General features: G+C 44.3%; 1 protein-coding gene across 2 annotated transcripts in view; it reads left to right on the top strand.

The window, feature by feature from the left end:
- PGM1 (phosphoglucomutase 1) overlaps window positions 1–20,236 on the top strand; it is a 277,935-nt gene that overhangs the window by 137,430 nt on the left and 120,269 nt on the right. For both annotated transcript variants that reach the window (XM_085602392.1, XM_085602391.1), the window contains exons 4-5: window positions 4,269–4,394; window positions 19,197–19,387. In XM_085602392.1, the coding sequence (XP_085458518.1) occupies window positions 4,269–4,394; window positions 19,197–19,387 (317 nt within the window). The remainder of the gene's footprint in view (window positions 1–4,268; window positions 4,395–19,196; window positions 19,388–20,236) is intronic.

The raw sequence follows: 20,236 nt of genomic DNA, 5'->3' as shown, positions 1-20,236 counted from the left end.
AGAAGAGTGTTTGTGTTGTGCTGGCCGTCCTGGATGATTTCCTAAGTTTCGTCCAAATTCTGTTCCAAAAAAAGAGAGGCCAATTCGTTCTCAGATCGGAATCCCATGAGTTCCACTTTGGTTTTGTCTCGGATCTCAGGAGGTACCATTAAACTGGAATAAATGCTGGACGCTTTGGGGTTTATGTGCAAAAGGTTATGCCATGGGAAAAGGGGGCGGGAGGGTGAGGAAGGTGAAGATTTGAGTTTAGCATAAGTATCAAGTATTGCTTTCTGTAAGGTCAAAAATGTTAGATTTAAAGGAAGAAGGCAAATAATAAAGAGTTTGTAATTGCGTAAATTGAATGGGTGTGCCCTGATCTAAAAATTGATGAACCCAGAGTAGACCTTTATTTCTCCAAGCCTTCCAATAAGTTTCCTATTAAGGATTTGTTTATTGTTCCAAATTGTGGAATTAAGAAAAGTGTCTAAATTATGTACTACTAAGTGGGGTGCTGTGGATAGTAGTTTACAGGATTGCTTAATTATGGGAGTAGAGAGCTTTTGTGGTTTGTGAGTAAAGGAGAGATATTTCTGAAATCAGAAGGGAGCTAAAAATGAGGTCTTAAGATCCACCCAGAGAGGTTTATCTTCAGATTGATCAGTGATCCAATTCGATAGTTGTTGTAACTGAAAGTCTTTGTGATAATTGGAGAAGTGGGTGAAATTGACCTTAATGTCTGTTTGCTAACCTGAGTGATTGGGAAAAGCTTCTGAAGGTTCTAAAAAGCTCTCCTGATAATCCATTTGCGAATAGATGGTTTAAGAAGAGATGGAGCCTTTCTCATTTGACCTGTGGTGTACACCCATCATTCTATCCCAGAGTCCCCAACTCATACATTATCAGCCAGGGAATACTTTCTCACCCCTGAGTTTAGCTGGGCGTTCGATTCAGATGATGCGACTATCATTCTGCTGTAAAACTGAAGTCATTATGAATAGGCATGAATTCAGTGTCAGCTGAAAACTGTTTTTGGCCAAAATTAGTTTACAAGTGTCTAATTCGCAGACCTGGCACTACCAGGTGTGGAATTACCACATGTATTTCCAGGCACCTATCCAGCCACTAAAAGCAGGAGGAATGCATATGGGGAAAAGCGTCCATCATTCGAGATCCACATGTGGAAAATATGTGCAGTAATAACTGTTTCCGCTTGGCCCTCCCCAATCTAAATGCAAAACAAGTAATGGCATGGTAAAGCTATGGTATAATCACTCCCAGCATCTGTACTACCAGATGTGATATTACTGTGCCATTTTACTGGACCTCTTGTAATGCCTAACAGTTCTAATGTCTTGTTTTCTGTGTGTTACTCGGATAAGGTGGCTTTACATGACTTTTATATAGAGTACCAAATATTTTACCATTGACTAACCAAAAGTCAGTATTGAATTTTCCAGCTCTTTTACTTGCATGTTTTTTCTAAGTCCTTTGACAAAATCAATTATGGTATACACAGCCAATGGCAGCAAAACATCTTCAACTTTTGATTTTCTACTGTGGAACAAGTACATGGAGAATGCTAGGGTCTATGTGCGAGGGAATGATGATGGCTGGAAATTTTGTGTGGGTGTTTGTGTGTTTGAGTGAGAGATTGAGAGACCTTGTATATGGTATTTGTATAATACTAGCCAAAAGGCAGCCGAGAGCTGTACCACGTCAAAGGCACTGATACAGTCAGTGATTGGAGTGGATGTCTGGAGTTGAGGTGGACTGCTACTTCACTGTGACGTAGTCGTAGTGTTTCTTAGAGAGGTATGTCTTCAGCAAATTAAGTAGAACAGGGTTGTGGCATTCCTGATAGATACAGGGATGCTTTGCATATCCTGGATAGATGAATGGAGAAGGCGTGTTGCCTTGTTTTTTCTTGTGTGCACTTTTCTTCAGTTTGCGTTTGCTGAAGCTGTGGTGAGAGCTACTAGTGGTAGGGAACTGGTCAGCTTAATAGGCAGGGGTGCTGGTCATGATAGCTTTGTCGCTGGTTTTGACCATGGTTCTTACTGGCAAAGGGAGATATTGGATTACCATCATGGTGGTGGTGATGTGGTCATATTGCTTCAGTCTCTTAATAAGGTGTGCTGCTGCACATAGACTGCTTTTGAGTGTGACAATATGCAGGGCTGGAGGCCATGGTACAGGGTACTATCCAGATGTCAGAGTAAAAGTTTTGAACAGCATCTCTGGTGTTGCTTCTGAGAGTAATTGTTTGATTTTCCTCGGTAGAGCTAGCTGGTCCCAGGCCATCGTGATGTTCTTTTCAAGGTGTTCCTCGAGGCCCTGTTTGGTGTCCAGGGTAAATGCGAAAGCCTTGGCATTGAATAAAAGTTGGGGTTCAAATCTGTTAAGGTTCTTCCTGGTGAACCAGGTTTATACTTGTTGTTTGTTGTTCATGCTAAACAGTAGGAATTGCGTCTTGACGAGGCTGAGGTTCAGATAGAGGCTAGACATCAATGTTTGGGTGAGGTACGGGTAGTGGTTGAGACATTGGATGCCTAGAGTAGAATAGACATACAAGAAGAGTTGTGTCCTCAGCGTTTTGGTGATTCTTTTTTTGGGTCCAATCGTGTAAACCTACATCATCAGTGGTGTTTTATGGATTTATCAGGGAGTAATACCAAAGGGATACATGTGGAGGTTTATGTAAACTGGGGATGAGATGGAACTCTGGTGGGAGCTCTGTGGGTGATGTGGAACTCTGTAGTCCTGGAGGTGTCTGTGAACACACAGATGATTGTTGGATATATGCAAGAAGTGAACCAGTGAAGGACATTGCAAGTGAATCTCATTCAAGAGGTCCAGCAGTATCTGGGAGCAGGGTCCCCCTTCATCCGTGGTCACAAGGGCATTGTTTGTAATGTAGCTGTCTTCCCCCCTGCAGTGTGATCTGAAGCCAGACTGGCTTTTATGCTTGAGATAGTTGCATAGTTGTGGTCTTGGAGTTGTGCATAGATTTTCTTGATAATGAAGTGTAGATGTGATGGGCTCATGTTTGGCAAGGCCATTGAGGTCCAGTGGAGGTTTCTTTAGGAGTGGTAGGAGTTTGCTTGCCTTGAGAGCTTAATGGAAGATGTCTTGCATGAGGGAAGCTTTGGCAACAGGGACAGTGAACAAGGGGGCAAGAGCGCTTGTCCAGAAAGGTGAAGGACAAGGGTAAGTAAGACATTATCTTTATAGGAGGTGGCTTTGAGAAAGTTAATGATGTCACAGGATCTAAGAAGGATGGCTTTGCAATTGATGGCCATAGTGGCATACAGCACAGAGGGGAGGGTATCAAAGAAGGTTGCTTGATGTCAGATTTGTTTTTCTTACTGAACTGAGGAACTTAATGGCATTCCACTTGTCTGGAGTGTGAGATTGGAGTGTCTGGGCAGTCCTTTATTGTCTTGAGTGTTCTGCTTCTGCTGGCAGCTTCGTTGATGGTGCTTCTATTGTACTTGGCTTTGGCTGATGTGATGATGTGTGTGTTACCGGAGGGGCTTCAGTAGTGTGAGGTCGTTGTTTGGCTATTTTTTAGCTATTTTATTTCCTGACTGCAGATGGAGTGTTTGGTGAGGTCTTTGGAGTACCACAGTGATGGAGGGTTTGGCTTGCACATGTGTGTTTTAGTTGTAACATGGGCGTTCACGTGGTTTTATAGAAATGTGTTGACGTTGTGTAGAAGGGTGATGATTTTGGATGTAGAGGTGGCAGGCCAAAAAATTGGTCCGACCTTTGGGTTGTGGATTGAAATGTCTTTGTCAATTCAAAAGAGAACACCGCTCCTTTAGATCCTTCGCGGAGTTGGTTGAACACCACAAAGATGGAGAGATGAAGGGGGAGACTGGGATTCATGTTGGAGCCAGAGGACGTGGTGTCGCTGATTTTCCAGTTTTCAAATTCCCATTTTCACAGTTCACAAAATGCTTGAGAAATCGCCATTCAATGTCCACTTTCCCTGTATGAATAAATAGAACCCGTTGTGCAAGCAGGGGATACTTTGTCATATGGCACTTTTTTCATAGCATGAACACGTAATAAGAGCTTAATCTATTTCGCAACATTTGCATCCTGCTGGATATTTAAGAACATTTTCCCTTGCCACGTGCCACTACCTCTTAATAACATTTTTAATTTAGTTTCGAAATTAATGTTTACAGGGGTGTATTATTTTTTTTTTCATTTTTGCATTGTGTAACCCGCTCATATCACTGGTATGCCTATGTATATTAATGACATTTTTTCTCTTTCAGTTGAAATTGTGGACTCCGTGGAAGCCTATGCGAACATGCTGAGAAACATCTTCGACTTCAGTGCACTTAAAGAGCTTCTTTCTGGACAGAACCGATTAAAGATCCGCATAGATTCCATGCACGGAGGTACAGAGTCACGTTTGCAAAATCATAATGTTTACAGCCGTTGCCGTCCTGGTTTGTCAGTTTAACAAGAGCCTTATTCTGGGAGGTGATGTGGCCTAGCGGCTGGAACTGCCGAGTATGGAGCTAGGCACCAGGTTCAAACCTGGTCCTGGGACGGCCTCCTGGGATTCAGGGCAAGTCCGTTCACTTCCCCATGCCTTAAAGAAACCTGAAAATGAGTTCCGTGTAGAGCATTCTAATGCTTGGGCTAAGTTTGTGATCTATAATAACTGCACAACAGAATAAGGTATGCATGCTGTCAAGCAAATATATCCTTGAGTGGTTTATTTTTTATTTTTTTTAATTACTACTATTTAGTTGCTTCCATTTCTTTGTCTTGCTAGCCAGACTGGTACGGTTGTGTCGGGCAGGGCAGTCTCAAACTGACGGATGTGTATTTTGCAATTACGGATTGTGCCTTCTTGTATTCAGGGACTCTTTCCTCCACAGGTCCCTCTAAACTTTCTTGTACGTTTGGAATACTTTTCTTTTTGTGATGTCTTAAGTTTGCATTTTTTGATTTACAGACTTGACAACCTAAACAATATATTGAGCGCTGCGGCCAGGGCGACTGACTCCGGTATCTGGGGATCTCAGTTTGATCCCCGGCGCCGGCAGCAGATTAGCCCAGCACCATGTGACTCTGGGCAATAGCTTGCTTAATCGTGAGGCCATCACTACCCTTCCTTCCATGAAGGCTGAAAAGTTGAGGAGATGGGGTGAGGCTCATGGAAGTGGTTTCATCAAAATGCCTGGGGTAGCAGAAGTTGCATCATATGGCCTTTGACTCTCTGTGACATGACAGGAAGTGGCATCACATGTTCCTAATGATATTTCGGAAGGTGACCTCACATGAGATTTGACTGATGTTGTGACAATGCAAGAAGGAAGATAATGCGGCCATGAAACATGAAACATTACACAAAGTGACATTGTAGATACTATGGCAAATTAAGACATTGAAATTTATTTGGAAACCAGCAAACACCCCAAAATTAACCCATTGCATAGATTAACCCAAATCCTATCAAATTGTTACCAAACAATGCCAGGATAAAAAGATAAAGGTGCATAAGGAACTCAAAATTAATATGCAAATATCAGTGGCATAACTTGAAGAGGGTGTATGAGGTGGAACACCCCCTGAATAATCTAAGCCTGGTCCCAGCCCAGCAGTGACAGTCTGGTATGGTTCGTTCTCATATCATAACCGGCAGGATCTCCTAGACCAAAGTGCAGGCAGCAGTGCTTTAATTGGGCTGGGTAAACAAACTTTGGCAATCACCCATACAGGGCCCTGTATTCATGTCCTTAGCCGCTTAACCTCGGTGCAAATTCCGCCGCGGTTTGAAAAAGTGCGTGGGCGCGTCGGCCAATGGATGTGAGCAGCACTAGCCAGGTAGTGCTCGCGGTGGTCGTTGGCCGATGGGAGCACGGAAGGGGTTATCTTTACTGGAAAACACACCGATCAATTTCTCAACAATAAGTGTAACAGCCCTTAATGTCAGCAATACAGTCTGTTTACATTGAACTTGTTTTTACTCCTGCTTGCATTCCCTAAGGTTATTTGCTGTCCTGAGGCTTTTTTCAGAAGTGTCCTGGGGCACAACCGGTGTTTGAGCCTGCTTTGCGCACCCCCGGATCACATTGGTATTACAAACGGGCCGTAGATGCTTGTGCGTCCCCTTTTGTAATGCCAATAGTGCTGGCGCACATAAAGCACCAGCCCTATCATCGGAGGGTGTTCCCTCATTTGCATGGGGGTGTGGCCTCATTCAAATGAGGGAATCCCTTTGCCTCTGTGCCCGCTCCGTATTACAGAAGCTAGCCTGGCTGATGAGGAGCGATGCCCAGAAACTGGTCCCAGGATGCTTGTTGGCAGTTCAGGCTGGACTGTTCACATGGGGAGCATGGTCAAGACTGGTTTGCATACGGCTGGTTCCAAACTGGGGTTCTGTGGCAAACAAATTAACTATGCATTAAACCCACATCTGTGACTGGGGTAAAGTGTTTGAAAAGTTTCAACACTCCACCCATCATTTTTTTTTCTGATGTATTACAGATGTGGGCACAGAGGCAAAGAAGCTGTAAGGAGGCGCGCTGGCAGTGCACACCCTGATAGCAGCCTTCTGAAGAGGCGAAAGGTGGCCCATGGACCCACCCAGACATCCCTAGCAGGCGGGTGCAGTCACTCAGTGCACCCCGTGCAAGGGGATCTCTAATCGCCTTAAGTGCAGGTGGTTTGCCTCCTGCAAAGTGAAACAGTGACTGCTTCAAAGCATTTCCGTTTTTCACTTGAATATTTTGCCCCCACAGCAGAATGAGTTCACGGCTGCACTAGGGGTAGCACATTAATCCTAACAAAGAGCATTGAAAATGCGCTGTATGTATGAAACGGCCCGAGATGTTCTGTTTAAATTGCTTATTCATGCAACATATGACTCGTGCGAAGTGCATACTTGGAACGGAGTCACCTTGATGTCTGTGTGGGTGTTTATGACATTGCCTGTCAATGGGTCGTAAAGGTGTTCAGACTACATGCACATGCAATCCTTGACCTCCGTCCAGAGCGCACAGAGCATTGGTCACATAGGTGCCAAATGTAATTGTGGTGAACTGTGTGAAGAAGGTACACTGCTGTTGAATTATGGCAATGGTGAAAGGAAAAGAAAATGCATTTTTCACAGGTGAGTGGGTGGGTGGGTTCTGTGCCTCGGGTGGTGAAGTGGAGGAGAAGAAATTAAATATGTTCAGAAGAGAGTGAAAAAACCGTGCTGAAGAGGAATTTCAGAAAGCTGGAGAGAAAAAAGCTTTAAGAGTGAGACTGCAGAAAGTGGTGTGATGGGGTGAATAGAAGTGATTGAGACACTCAAAAGACCACTATTTTTTCCACAGCCCTCTTCTAGATTCTCCTTTTGGCAAAATTGTTTGATAGTGGGTACATACCTGTCCCTTATCTACTAAAACTGGGATTGATAGATGAAAAGAGGACATTGAAGAGCTAAATTTGCATTTTTGTTCATATGACTCCTAGAAATGTCTATGGGTTAAAAAATAAAGTTTAAAAAAAAAATACTAGGTCTAGGTACCGAAGTCTACTAGTCTGGTCAAGCACCAAAGGCTAGTGCACAGGTAAGAGGAAACACAAAATAGGCATTTGTAGGAGGGATGCCTAGTGAATCAAGCGATACTGCCTATCTCTTGACCAATAACTTTGTGGCACAGTCGTTTGCTGATTAGGTTTAGTTGCCACATCGCACTTTTTAGCCGTGACAAATTTTGATAGCAGCAACAGCGAGCCAATTAGTTGAGCAGATAACCCTTTTCCACATTCTCTTCGACATTAAATTTCAGGGGTTCTTTGCCAGTATGTTGATGTTTACTCCTAGAAATATTTTAGATTTTGGAGTCATCTAGTGCTTTTGTCACCCCTAGTAAATCTTTCTAGGAATTGATTTCTTCCACTTGAGTCTGTGTCCACAATAATCTAAAAGCCCAGGGTTCTTCTCTAGTATAATTGAAGTTGCTATTACAGTTCTAGTAATGCAGCTATTAGCGATGGTCATTTATTCTTTCGCTTCGAGGCTCTGATGTGCTCTTACTGCAGACTCCTTGCGGAATGGCACCTTCTGCGCTTCCTTCAAGAGAACCCATTGGACATCTGAGCTGCTCGCTTCTCTAGGGTAAGCAGTAACCCTGGGCGACAAATTCTGTTCCGCTCGCGGAACTGCAAAATTTCAGCATTTTCACGGTCCGCGTGGAACGCGAAAATGTCGAAACTTTGGCGATCCGCAGCAGAACGGAAATGTGGAGGGCAGGATTCATTCATTCTGGCACGATGCTCCTGTCACAAAAATTAAACCTCAACAGGAAGCACTTACAGATATAAATCAAGCAGGTGCCCGAGTTGAAGCTCAAATTCAGTAACGCATTAATCAGCACAACACATTCGTCAGCATGGTCGAGGCTAGGCAGGTGTGCTTTTCTCCCCATATATACAGTCATCAATTTACTGTAATCCTTGATGGAGCTCTGTGCATCCATGAGTTTCTCGAGCGCAATCCCTGTGTAGTTCCTGACACCAGGAGGGTCTGTCTCCTCATCTGCTGCTCTGATCGGTCTCTGGCCCTTAATAAACAAGAGGCATGTGAACTGCATGGAAGCCCCGCCTGTTTGGCCCCGGCCCACACACCAGCGGTGTGAAATGTCTTCCCGCCCTTTCCCCCCCTATGATGGACAGCTCACTCGTGGGATCCCGGCGCCCGTTGGCGCGGTGGCAACGTTACAGACCGACATGGTCGCTGTAGACAACTCTTCTGGCCCTTTACGCAGCTGTAGTGTAGGAAAAGCACTATACATTTACCCAACGAGGTAGCACTTACTGATTAGCCAGCAGAAAGTACTCCAGTTGAGTAGAGGTATTGCACAAAACGGTGGCATCTTCTTGGGTAAATATGCAGGGCAGTATTCATTCTGGCACGATGCTCCTGTCACAAAAATTAAACCTCAACAGGAAGCACTTGCAGATATAAATAAAGCAGGTGCCCGAGTTAAAGCTCAAATTCAGCAGCGCATTAAAATCAGCCCAAAATCTCCGCGAGCACGTGAAATTTCACGTGTTCGCTGAGATTTTTTTTGCCATTTCGCGATATTTTGCGAAAGGCAATTTCGCAAATTCCGCCCACCCTTAGCGCAGAGTGGACTTGAGCCAACTGATCTTTGCCCTTAGGATGTTGAAGGACAAGGTAATGTCAAATCTATTTGTGGCGCAGGAAGGGAAAAATAGAATATAATTCTAGATGGCGAATCTAGGCTGTCCCTTGAGAAAAGCTAGTAGGCTCATTTCGATAAAAATGACTCCAATTGTGAGACATAAAAAATGTGATTATATATATATATATATATATATATATATATATATATATATATATATATATATTATATTTTAAAAGCCACACGAAAGGGTGTATCCTCTCCTGTACCTGACTGTTTAGCCTTTGACAGTTCTTTCCCCCTTTGCATAAAATCTGTATAATACCACCAACTTGTGACCAGCTAGTGTTTGGGTCCACGGACATTCTTTCTGGTTGTAACTTTGACTAATCGCCTCATTAAGGGGTTCCAAGTGGAATCTTATCCTTCTGTCGGGCCTTACGTTTTCCATTTGTAAATGAAACCAGAAAATAAAAATCTGCGAAGTCAAAAGTGCAAGTTCTCGAGGAGGAAACCACACTTGGCTGTTTCTCTTCCCCTGCTACTTTGTCTTGTTAGGTCCTTCGCGCCGCAGTCAGGTCAGTTTAGCTTGTCTAATGCTTTATGGATTCCAGAAGAGCAGAATGCGCTCCTTACCTGCCAGAAAAGTGTCAGCTGGTGTAACACTAGCCCCTGACAGCTGCCCTTGTAAAGTGGATGTCATGGTTTCGACCACCGCTAAAGCGAAAAAGAATGCGACTCGCGCGTGTGCCCAGTCGGCTGGGAAAGTTTGGAGAGGATTCATGGTTTCATTTGTATTTTTCCCCCTGGGGGGCAGTGGTTAACTACCTCAAGGCAGGCTTTCGGGCCTGAGCGTTAGGAATGCCTTTTCCTTGAGTTTTGCTTGTTTGGTGTTAGAGGTATCGGTTTGTAATCTCGGTAGCGAGGAGGTATGCCTGGAAGTCCACAGCTGACCCCACCATGCTATACCAACTGTATGTTTTAAGGCCTCTGAGCACATTTTAAAAATCAACACTAAATCAACAAGCACGTCTGCCTTTTTGTGGTTGGTGTGCTATTTTAAGATTTTTTTGAGCTCTCCACTTGGCACCAGGTAACATAACTGATTTACTTGACAATGGAATCCCATTGCTGTGCACACAGAGGAATATCTGGGGTCACATCCTAGGTAGCTACAGCGCAGTAGACCTATACATTAGGATATATTACCGCGCTGTGCTTCACTGTGCATGCAGCTTCACAGTGTATCTTACTTGGATAGTGAAATATATAGCGTGTCTGTGTTTATTTTCTATAAACAAAAGGACGGTTAGTGACATTTTTAGGTGTTGGAATGAGACCTGCTAAGGTAAAAAAGAAAAGGTGCAAACCACTGAAATATGGCAGTTATAGTTTAGTGAACTCACTATAACTTGTGCACTTTTGTAGGATTCCTCCCTTCGCCTTTTGCGTGCTTGATGTGCTGCCCTAAATGGCTAGGGCATGCCCAGACGTGGGCCCCGTGCTCACTGTGGCACTGGAACCAAGCTACATCTGACTGAAGAGCCCCATTCTAGGCAAAACTGGTTGTGGGTTGCCTGTAGTCCGGATCAGGGAGTACCTGTCCTGGCAGCTTGGGCTGGACTGTTTCTATTGGAGCAGGGTCAAAATTGACTTTTATGTGGCTGGGTCCCAACCGATGTGCCATGGTTGGGAAAAGACTGATTGCTTGGAATGCTACCCCAAGCATTTGCCAGTGGATCGACAAATGACATGCATCCCTCCCATCACACATCACGTTTTGTGCATTTGACACTTTTGAAGGATATCATTGTCTTTTTAATTGTTTTCACCCAAAGGATGGGTGCAGAGCGGGTAGGTCACTTGGAGAGAGCTGGCCGATGAATATCATTGAACAATAGATCCTGTGGTCATCCTTTGCTGAGGAAATAGGTCTTGCACCCACCCCTCCATGAACACCTAACACCCTGACTGCAGGTGAGGTCCTGTGGACAACCCCTATTGTACGTGGTCAAGGGCAGTATGCAGGTGGGCTTGGTCAAATGTGGAGGGGTGAGTTCAGGGACTTGGACATAGGGCAAGCCCAGAACCGAACCCCCTGTTGTATTTTGGGTGCAGGGTCTGGTGTTAACTAAGGCTCACAGATGACCTCCTTTGTGTATGTCGAAAGTCTGTGCCTGGTTAGGGCTGGCTGCTTGTACAGACTTTTGCCACAGGCTAATCCCTGTGCTAAATTTGTCCAACTTATGGATGAAGATCTTTTGCCCTGCAGGTCTCATATTTGTGGAGGGTTGCATGAATGGTCTTGCCGGAGCCTTGGCACGGAGTGTAAGTCCTGATCCAGATGGGATGCAGTGAATGGCCGATGCAAAGATTGAGATGTCATGAGTGATATCAATGATGTAATTCAACATGTTGAGTGAAATGAGGTTACAAGCAGAGCATGATAGTGGCACAAATTACAGTTGGTTCACTAAACTATCACTGGCTTATTTCAATGGTGTTTTTTTTTTTTTTTTTGCTTTAGCATGGACTCATTTTCTCATTCTAACACAGAACTAAACTTTACTACATTGGTTGGGTGCTTTTTTTTTGTTTTAGTAAACTACATAAGTTAAGGTCTTAGCACCTCGCATACCTAATGATTAACTTTTTTTAAAAAAAAATTCCGACGCATCCAAGCTACTTTAACGTGTTCTGCGGGAATCCTGTATCTGGCCCGGTCAAGCACAACCAGATAGCTCCGGTCGCAGCTATTGAATTCTAAGCAATGAATTTTGTTTTAATCTTTAAAAAAGTCATATCTTGACTTGTGTATGTTGGATTTTTGTAATTTTGGTCTTGTTTTGCTCAGATAAATATTGGCTATGTTTCTAAATTGATGTGTGTACACACACTCAAGCTACCAGAGGGTGAGCACAGGTAAACATTTAGTGTGTACTACACTTACCCTGACTAGAGTGTGGGCCCGTACTTGTACAGGGTGCAAACCTATGCCAACTAGAAACCCAATTTCTAACACACCACTACCACAATTGGGATCTACACACTGTCCGTCAGATACAGGCATATTAAACCCATATTCTCTCCAGAATACTTTGGGCAGCCCAGGTACCACCCCCATAGTCATAACAACTCTTGGGAGAATTACGATGTTGGCCCACTAGACAAGCCTGAACTAGATCTTGTACCCATTAAACCCTCCTGGACTGATGAGACTACAAACTAGCATAGCGTTATCTAGCAGGACAGCAGCATCTCACGCAGTATATGTGAATATAACCTCTGAGGATGATTATGTTTTGGTAGAGACTTTATCCAAGGCAGAAATGTCATTTGCATACTTAACGATGATGAAGTCTATGCCCAAACCAGTTGCTGAGATCTTAAAAGATCAAGTGAAAGCAAGGGTACTTTCTCCACGAGTGAACATAAACTATAAACTGTTCCCTTCAGACCTATTGTACATACGCAGACACCCTTCTCATGACTCAGTCGTTGATACTGCTAGAAAAAGAGCTTCAGAAAATCAATGCATTGATGCTGAAGTGAAAGGCAAAGCCATAGGGAATATCACTCACTAGAGGGCTAGACGGTTGCTAACTCAGTAGGGTACTCTGTCAGGACAAAAGAACCCACTGGAATGAGATGGAGGATCTCCTACAACCTCTCCCAAAGGAGTGCAAAAATAGAGGTGAGGAATTAGTGGGAGAAGGTAAACTAATATCTAATGCGAAAACGAGGTATGCACTTGATGCTGCGAACACCCCTGCTAGTAGTTAAAACTCTGTTACTTTTTACTCAGACCTGCTAGGCTGCGCATTTCAGTATTCAAACCAGAGGTAAGACAGTAACTACTTAACATGCCATTTGACAGTGAGCATTTATTCGGCCCACAGGTTGATGAAATGCTAGTTTTTTTTTAAAAGCTACTGAGGCAGAAAAGGCCACGGGGCATTGCAGACCATAAATCCATGTCAATCCTTTCTTAAGCAGCAAGGAAGGGGTAAATGTAAAAACATCCATCTCCGAGCAGGGATGGATTTACCAAAGGCAGCAATATGCTGGTCACCAGCAAGGAGATAGAGGCTACAGTAAAGGTGCCTAAGAATGCAACATAGCCAACGGAAGGGTTAGAGGTATGCCTACAAATGTTGCCTCAGCCAGTAAACAGTGACTCTTTCTATTCCCCGGATCATTCAACTCCTGTCCTGGGCAGATTTTAAGAGTTCTTGCTAAATTGGTGGGACATCACTTCCACCCAATAGGTGCTGCCATCATCAAGCATAGTTGTCTCGAATTCGCAGCAATCCCACCAAACATACCTCCTCGCAGACACGCTATCAGCCCTCAACACTTACGCAATGTTAAGGAAGAGGTAAAAGTGCTCTTTGCGAAGGGCCGATCGAGCCAGTTCCAAAGTAACATCAAGGCAGAGGGGTGTACTCCCTGTACCTTCTTATTCCGAAGTCTGAACACTCAAACCAATCTTAAACCTTGAGCCTCTCAAAAGATACATCCTGTTGTAACATTTTTCATATGGTCACAGTACAGGATGTATCACTCACCACTCTTAAAGGAATGTGATTTCATGGAAGCCCTTCAATTAAAGGACTTGTACTGTGACATCAACATTCACTCACCATGAACTGCAGATAACGCAGTGAGCAAAAATTGATCTTGTTATCAATTCAAGGTTCTAAAGTTTGTGGTCACCACAGCTCCAGGAGCACTCACAAAATGCCTACCTATAGTAGCCACTCATCTAAGGAGACAAAGCATTTATGACGTCGCTTATCTAGACGGTTGGCTGATAAAGAGTACAGACACACCCAAGTGTATAAAAGATACACAAGCCACAATCTATGTTCTCCATAGGCTAGGATGTATAACAAACATTACAAAATACTACCTACAGCTACTTCAGCTTCAACCTTTATGTAGGAGTGACTCTCAATTTGGCTAAGGACAAAACCTACCCCAATCCACAGAGGGTTCTGAACTTCCGGAACCAAGAGGCTCTTTTCAGCCACATCACCTGCCAGTCAGGATGGCAATGTGTCTCCTAAGTATGACTGTATCCTGTATAGCCGTTGTCCCACATGCCAGACTGCATCTGCGCCCAGTACAGGAGTGTCTTGCATCACAGTGGTCACAAATAAAGGGTTGTTTAGAGGAACTAGTGTTGATTCAGCCCAGGATCTATCACTGTCTACAATGGTGGAACAACAACATGTTGCAGGGCAGAACTTTTATGGATCCTATACTGCAGCTGACCATCACTACAAACTTGTCGTTCAGAGGCTAAATGGCACACATGATGGACATTACAGTACAAGGATTGTAGGCAGCTCAGCAAAAGACCCTCCACATCAACTTATTGGAACTACTAGCAATACAACTAGCTCTGAAAACTTTCAGCAAGTATACTCGGCATGGAGTAGTTCTCATAAAAACAGACAACATGACAGGCATGTACTACCTGGGGAAACAGGAAGGCACTCACTTTCTCAAGATATGTCCGTTAGCACAGAGTTTATTGGATTGGGCAATTCACTATCACATTTACCTCTTGGCCGAGTAATTCCCATGAGTGGACAGTGACTTTATCGACCTCTTAAGCAGGACATAGCAATCAGTCCATGAATGGGAACCCCACCAACAAGTCACACTGCCGTAATTCAAACTTTTGGGAACACAAGGCATGGATATATTGGCTATGGAGCAGAGCGCTAAATGCTAAAATACTGCCTCCATGTTCAAAATGGGAGTCTCTAGTTGGCAGAGGTATGCACCTTGTCCAAGTAGGGACCCCTTTATTCCAGTCAAGGTAAGGGAGTTACACACACACAACTCTTGCTCACCCCCTTGGTAGCTTGGCACGAGCAGACTGTCTTATCTCAGAGGCAACGTGTAAAGCATTTTTTATTTTTGGGGTGTTTTAAATAGCGCGAACTTGACCCGAATCCAATCAGGTATCAGAGTGCTTTACATAGCACTGGTTACGTTACATTAGTATACACATTTACATTCTTTGTTAGGCATTTGTACCCAAACACACAGTAACACAGTGAAAACACCACATATGGACGCCAACCCAGTTTAGAAAAATAAAGCATCTTTATCTAATCCAAACCAGACAAAAATGACATTCAACATACATATATCAAGATATCACTTTCAGCACGATTATTGCAAAAATAATGCTTGTTGAAACATATAGTTCCAACTGGGGCTATTGCGTTGTGATGGGCACAAATCCAAAGTACAGCACCGACCACGAGGTGCGCAGGCCGACCTCACTGTCCGACCCCGAGTAATGGTACCTTGGAAAACTAAGTCAACGGATGGTGCACGGTGTAACGGAGGTGAGGCGTTGATGGGCCAAGGTGAGGCCGACTCCTTATTGCCACCGGGGAGGCGCAGTGTTGAGTCTGCGAGGAGGAGAGGCTGAGTCCAGGCTGGCAGGGTAGGGGAGGTGAGGTGGCATCAGCGGTGAGGTGTTGATGAGTTCGGGAAGTCACCCACGTCTGTTATCCGCTCTGCGACGATGAGATGCAGGAGCTGGCGGCGACCGGCATCGGTGCAAGTGCTGGTGTCGGGGAGGCTGCTAACTTACAGGCATCAGAGCTGCAGTACAGACTGGGTGGAGCAGCGTGCACTTCACGCCTCGGTGGCACTGGTGGCATCGCTGCACCAACCATATGATTCCAATGGCCCAGGAACTGGAATGGGCACCCTTTGGCAATTGGGGAGTCCAGCAGTGGAGTCCAGGTGCAGTTTAGCAAGTTGCAGGTGAAGTCTGTGCCCCTGAGACTTCAGAGCAGGAAGCAAGCTCTACTTCAAGTCCTTGGAGAATCTTCTTAAGCAGGATACCACAGCAAGGCAAAAGTCCAGTCCTTTCCACTGCCCACAGACCGAAGCAACAACTGCAGGCCAGCCCAGCACAGCAACACACAGCAAAGGGGAAATACTCCTTCTGACAGCTCTTCAGCTCTTCTTCTTGCCAGTGTCCTCTTTGGCCCGGCTTCACTACAGCATTGTGCAGAGCAGACCCCGCCTATTCAGGTGTTAGTGAAAACTCCTCCCGCCACTCCTGATGCAGAAAAGTCTATTCAGCCTGGTTATGAGTCACCTAGGAAAGGCAGGACACATCTCAACCTCCCTTGTGACTGTCCAGTGAATGCACATCTCCAGCTCCTGTAATTCCAAAACCAGACACTGAATGCACAAACAGGCAGAGGCACACAATATGGTTAAACAAGAAAGTGGCATTTTCAAACACAATTTAATAATCAACTTTCCTAAAAGGTGTTATTACATTCTGAGCTCAAGGCAGGAAGGACATTACCTGTTCAATCTAAAGTGCACTCCACTAGAAAAAGGGTGCTTCTATGGCTTTTATGCGGTAAATTAACATATCTGACATCTGTAAAACAGCCACATGGTCAACTCCACACACCTTTACTAAACACTACTACGTGGCTGTCCTAGCACGTCAACAAGCAAGTGTTAGACGGACCATACTCAGAACTTTATTTAAAACATCTGCACAATCCAGTGATTAGCCACCACTAGGGGACATCTATTCGTATCATGTACTACTGTAGATTCACATGCCCCCCCAGACTTTCCCAGAAGTCACTGGTTGTCTTGGATACAGATTTGCATGATTTGTGTATATTGTGCATATTTTGTTTATTTACATCGAGAATGTATGGTCCGCATTATGTATTTCTAGCTCCCCTAACATATGCACCCGATATGCTAACAATCTAACAATGCAGCTGATGGCCATGTGCATAGCCACAGAGAGGAGGAGCCACAATACCTCATTAATTGAAGACTTTGAACAAAAACAAGTTGCAAATGTTCGAGCACAACACTAGAATGTAGGATTATGCACAATTTATGAATCTACAGCACTATATGCTACAAATAGATGTCTGCAGGCTGAGTAACATAATCTATTTTTATGCGGATAAGCCCCCTCATAACTCAGTGTATGTATATGTGTGCATGTATATGTGTGTGTATATATGTTTGTGTGTATATTCTTGTGTGTGTGTGTGTGTGTGTGTGTGTATATATATATATATATGTGTGTGTGTGTGTGTGTGTGTGTGTGTATATATATATATATATATATATATATATATATATATATATATATTCACTGAAAAAACAAAGGTTATAGGGATATTATAGTTAGTCTCAGATTTCATTCTTACATAACCATGGAAATTCAGCAGGTATAGGTAAGAGTGAACTGTAACATTCGCCCTGCAATGCATTGCTTATGAACTGACATATTACATCCGTCATGACCTGGTCAGTGACATCACTGTTCACATCTCAAATTACATCACTGATGACATCATGTAAGTGAACATGTTTTAAGAGTTTATAGATGTTAAACCTACACTAACCTACTACAAAATCTATATTAGTATATTAGGTGTACTACTACTGAGTGATACTACACCTAACCTATATTATGTGAGTTGGTGTGTGACTATGTATCCTTGTATATATGGGTGTATGAGTGGCTGGATGGGTGTGTGAGTAGCTGTGTGGGTGAGTGACAAACTGCTAGTGGCTATATTGGTGACTGAGTGAGGTTGTCAGTGGCTATATGGGTGAGCGAATAGCAGTGTGATTTGCTCTTTGGTTGTGTGAATGGGTGTGTAGTGACTGTATGGGTGTCTGAATGGCTGTACGAGTGAGTGACTAGCTGAGTAAATTGCTGTATGGGTGAGTGGCTGTTTGAGTGGGCATTTGGTTAAGTGAGTTGGTGTGCGAGTGGCAGTATTGGAAAGCGAGTGTCTGTGTGGATGGCTGAATGGGTGAGTGAGAGGATGGGTCAGTGCTTGTATGGATGTGTGAATGGATATGTAATTGGTTGTGTGCAGGAGTGTGCTTGTATGGGTGAGTGAGTGGCTGTTTTCAGAGGCTGTATGGGTGAGCTAATGGTGGTTTGAGTAGCTGTACAGGTGAGTAGATGTGAGAGTAGCTCTATGGAGGAGTGAGTGGGTGTGTGACTACTTGTATGGGTCTGTGAGTGGGTTCTAAAAATGACTCTTGCTTACCTGTGATGTAATGGCAGATATATAAAAGCTAAACACCCATTTGGGAGTGCTTTAATCCCATACAGCCTAGCATTAGTGTAACCGTGGACAGCTATAATTTTTCACTCCTTGGGGTGACCACTGACATACCTATCTCCCTCCTTTTTGTGCTACTTTTTCACTTCTGGGCCAGCACTGTCTCTCTTACCATTTTGCGGGGTGGGGGTAGGAGGTGTTCGTTTTCATTATTTTTAAAAAATCTCACCTGCTGTTTTTTTGTTGTTACCCAGTACCCTGGGGGTTTCCTCACCTTTCTGTCTGCATCCTCTGCTCAGCACCTCTCTTGCCTTACAGCCCACACATGTATTTGTCTGTATTTGGGCTGTGGACTCTGTGCTATACAAGTCTACACCTCAACCAGCGATGACCGTGGCTGCATAATACATCCTTCTTTACTTAGCATATCATGGGAATTGTTTCATGTACTTGTTTCTGCAACTCACAGGAAAAGCTCTAGCTGGAAACGTGTTTTAGTTCGACTCAGTGAGCCAAGAGCCTCAGCCACCCCTGCAGGCTGGACCAGGCACTCTTAAGCCCCTTGATGTGAAGGGCTTGTACCCCTCTAAGTGTGAAGTGTTTGTGCCGTGCTCAAGTGGTAGATGACATGGGCATTGCCTTTAGGCTACATAAGGCAAGATGTGTGGATCAAATTTTGCAAGAATAATTCGCTTGTCCGTGCGCATGTGTGAACTGTTGTTGGCATCTTTTAAGTTGCAGACGAATCCCTTACAGGTGAAAATATTTCACTCCATCTGTGAACTGTTCTTTAGATTAAAAACAATAAAAACGGTTTCTTTAGACCGCAAAATCTTACTTTGTTTAAACGCTTGACTATCAGAAAACTGCACATCAGCATTGTGTATGACCTTCTCTTTTACATGTCAATACTGAATCTGATCTTTGATTTGCCACCACACATTAGTGATGGGACCGTATGTGAAGAAGATCCTGTGTGAAGAGCTGGGGGCGCCTGCAAACTCCGCTGTGAACTGCACGCCCTTGGAGGACTTCGGTGGACACCACCCGGACCCCAACCTGACCTATGCCGCGGACCTCGTCGAGACCATGAAGACGGGGGAGCATGACTTCGGCGCAGCCTTTGACGGGGATGGGGTAAGACTACAGCCTGCCTTTCACATCTCCTCGTGCAAGGGAGCTAGCAATGCACTTTTTACCTCTCCTTGTGTAAGACCGCTGTATACATTCCACATCCCTGTGCAGGATAGAAGTAGGTTAGAAATCTCCCTGTGTGAGACCATTATCTTCTATTTATATCTCCCTGTGTAAGACAGCAGTACAGCTACCGCCTCTCCCTGTGTAAAATAATAATGCACCCTTCACATCTCACTGTGCAAATAAGGCACCGGTATAACTTCCACCTCTCCCTGTGTAAGACCGCAGCACTCTTTTCCACATCTCCTGTGCAACCAAGGCTTCAGTACCTTTCACATCTCCTGTGCCAGCAAGACAGTAGTACCTTGTACACCTCCTGCTGTGCAACCAAGACAGCATCCTGCATTTCACATCTCTTGTGTAAGACAACAGCATGCCTTCCACTTCTCAGGTGCAAGCAAGGAAGCAGTACCTTTCGCATCTTCTGTGCAAGCAAGGCAGAGGCATGCATTTCACATCTCTTGTGTAATACAACAGCATGCCTTCCACTTCTCAGGTGCAAGCAAGGAAGCAGTACCTTATGCATCTTCTGTGCAAGCAAGGCAGAGGCATGCATTTCACATCTCTTGTGTAATACAACAGCATGCCTTCCACTTCTCAGGTGCAAGCAAGGAAGCAGTACCTTTCGCATCTTCTGTGCAAGCAAGGCAGAGGCATGCATTTCACATCTTGTGTGCAAGCAAAGCCGCAGTATGCTGTCACTTTTCTTCTGTTAGACAGCAGTATGCCTTTCACATCTTTTGTGCAAAACAGCATGCCTTCCACTTCTCATGTGCAAGCAGGAAGCAG

The sequence above is a fragment of the Triturus cristatus genome, chromosome 4_2 (assembly GCF_964204655.1).
Source record: "Triturus cristatus chromosome 4_2, aTriCri1.1, whole genome shotgun sequence".
Classification (NCBI taxonomy): Eukaryota; Metazoa; Chordata; class Amphibia; order Caudata; family Salamandridae; genus Triturus; species Triturus cristatus.
The sequence above is the reverse complement of the archived record's forward strand: the minus strand, read 5'-3'. Positions and strand labels throughout refer to the sequence as shown.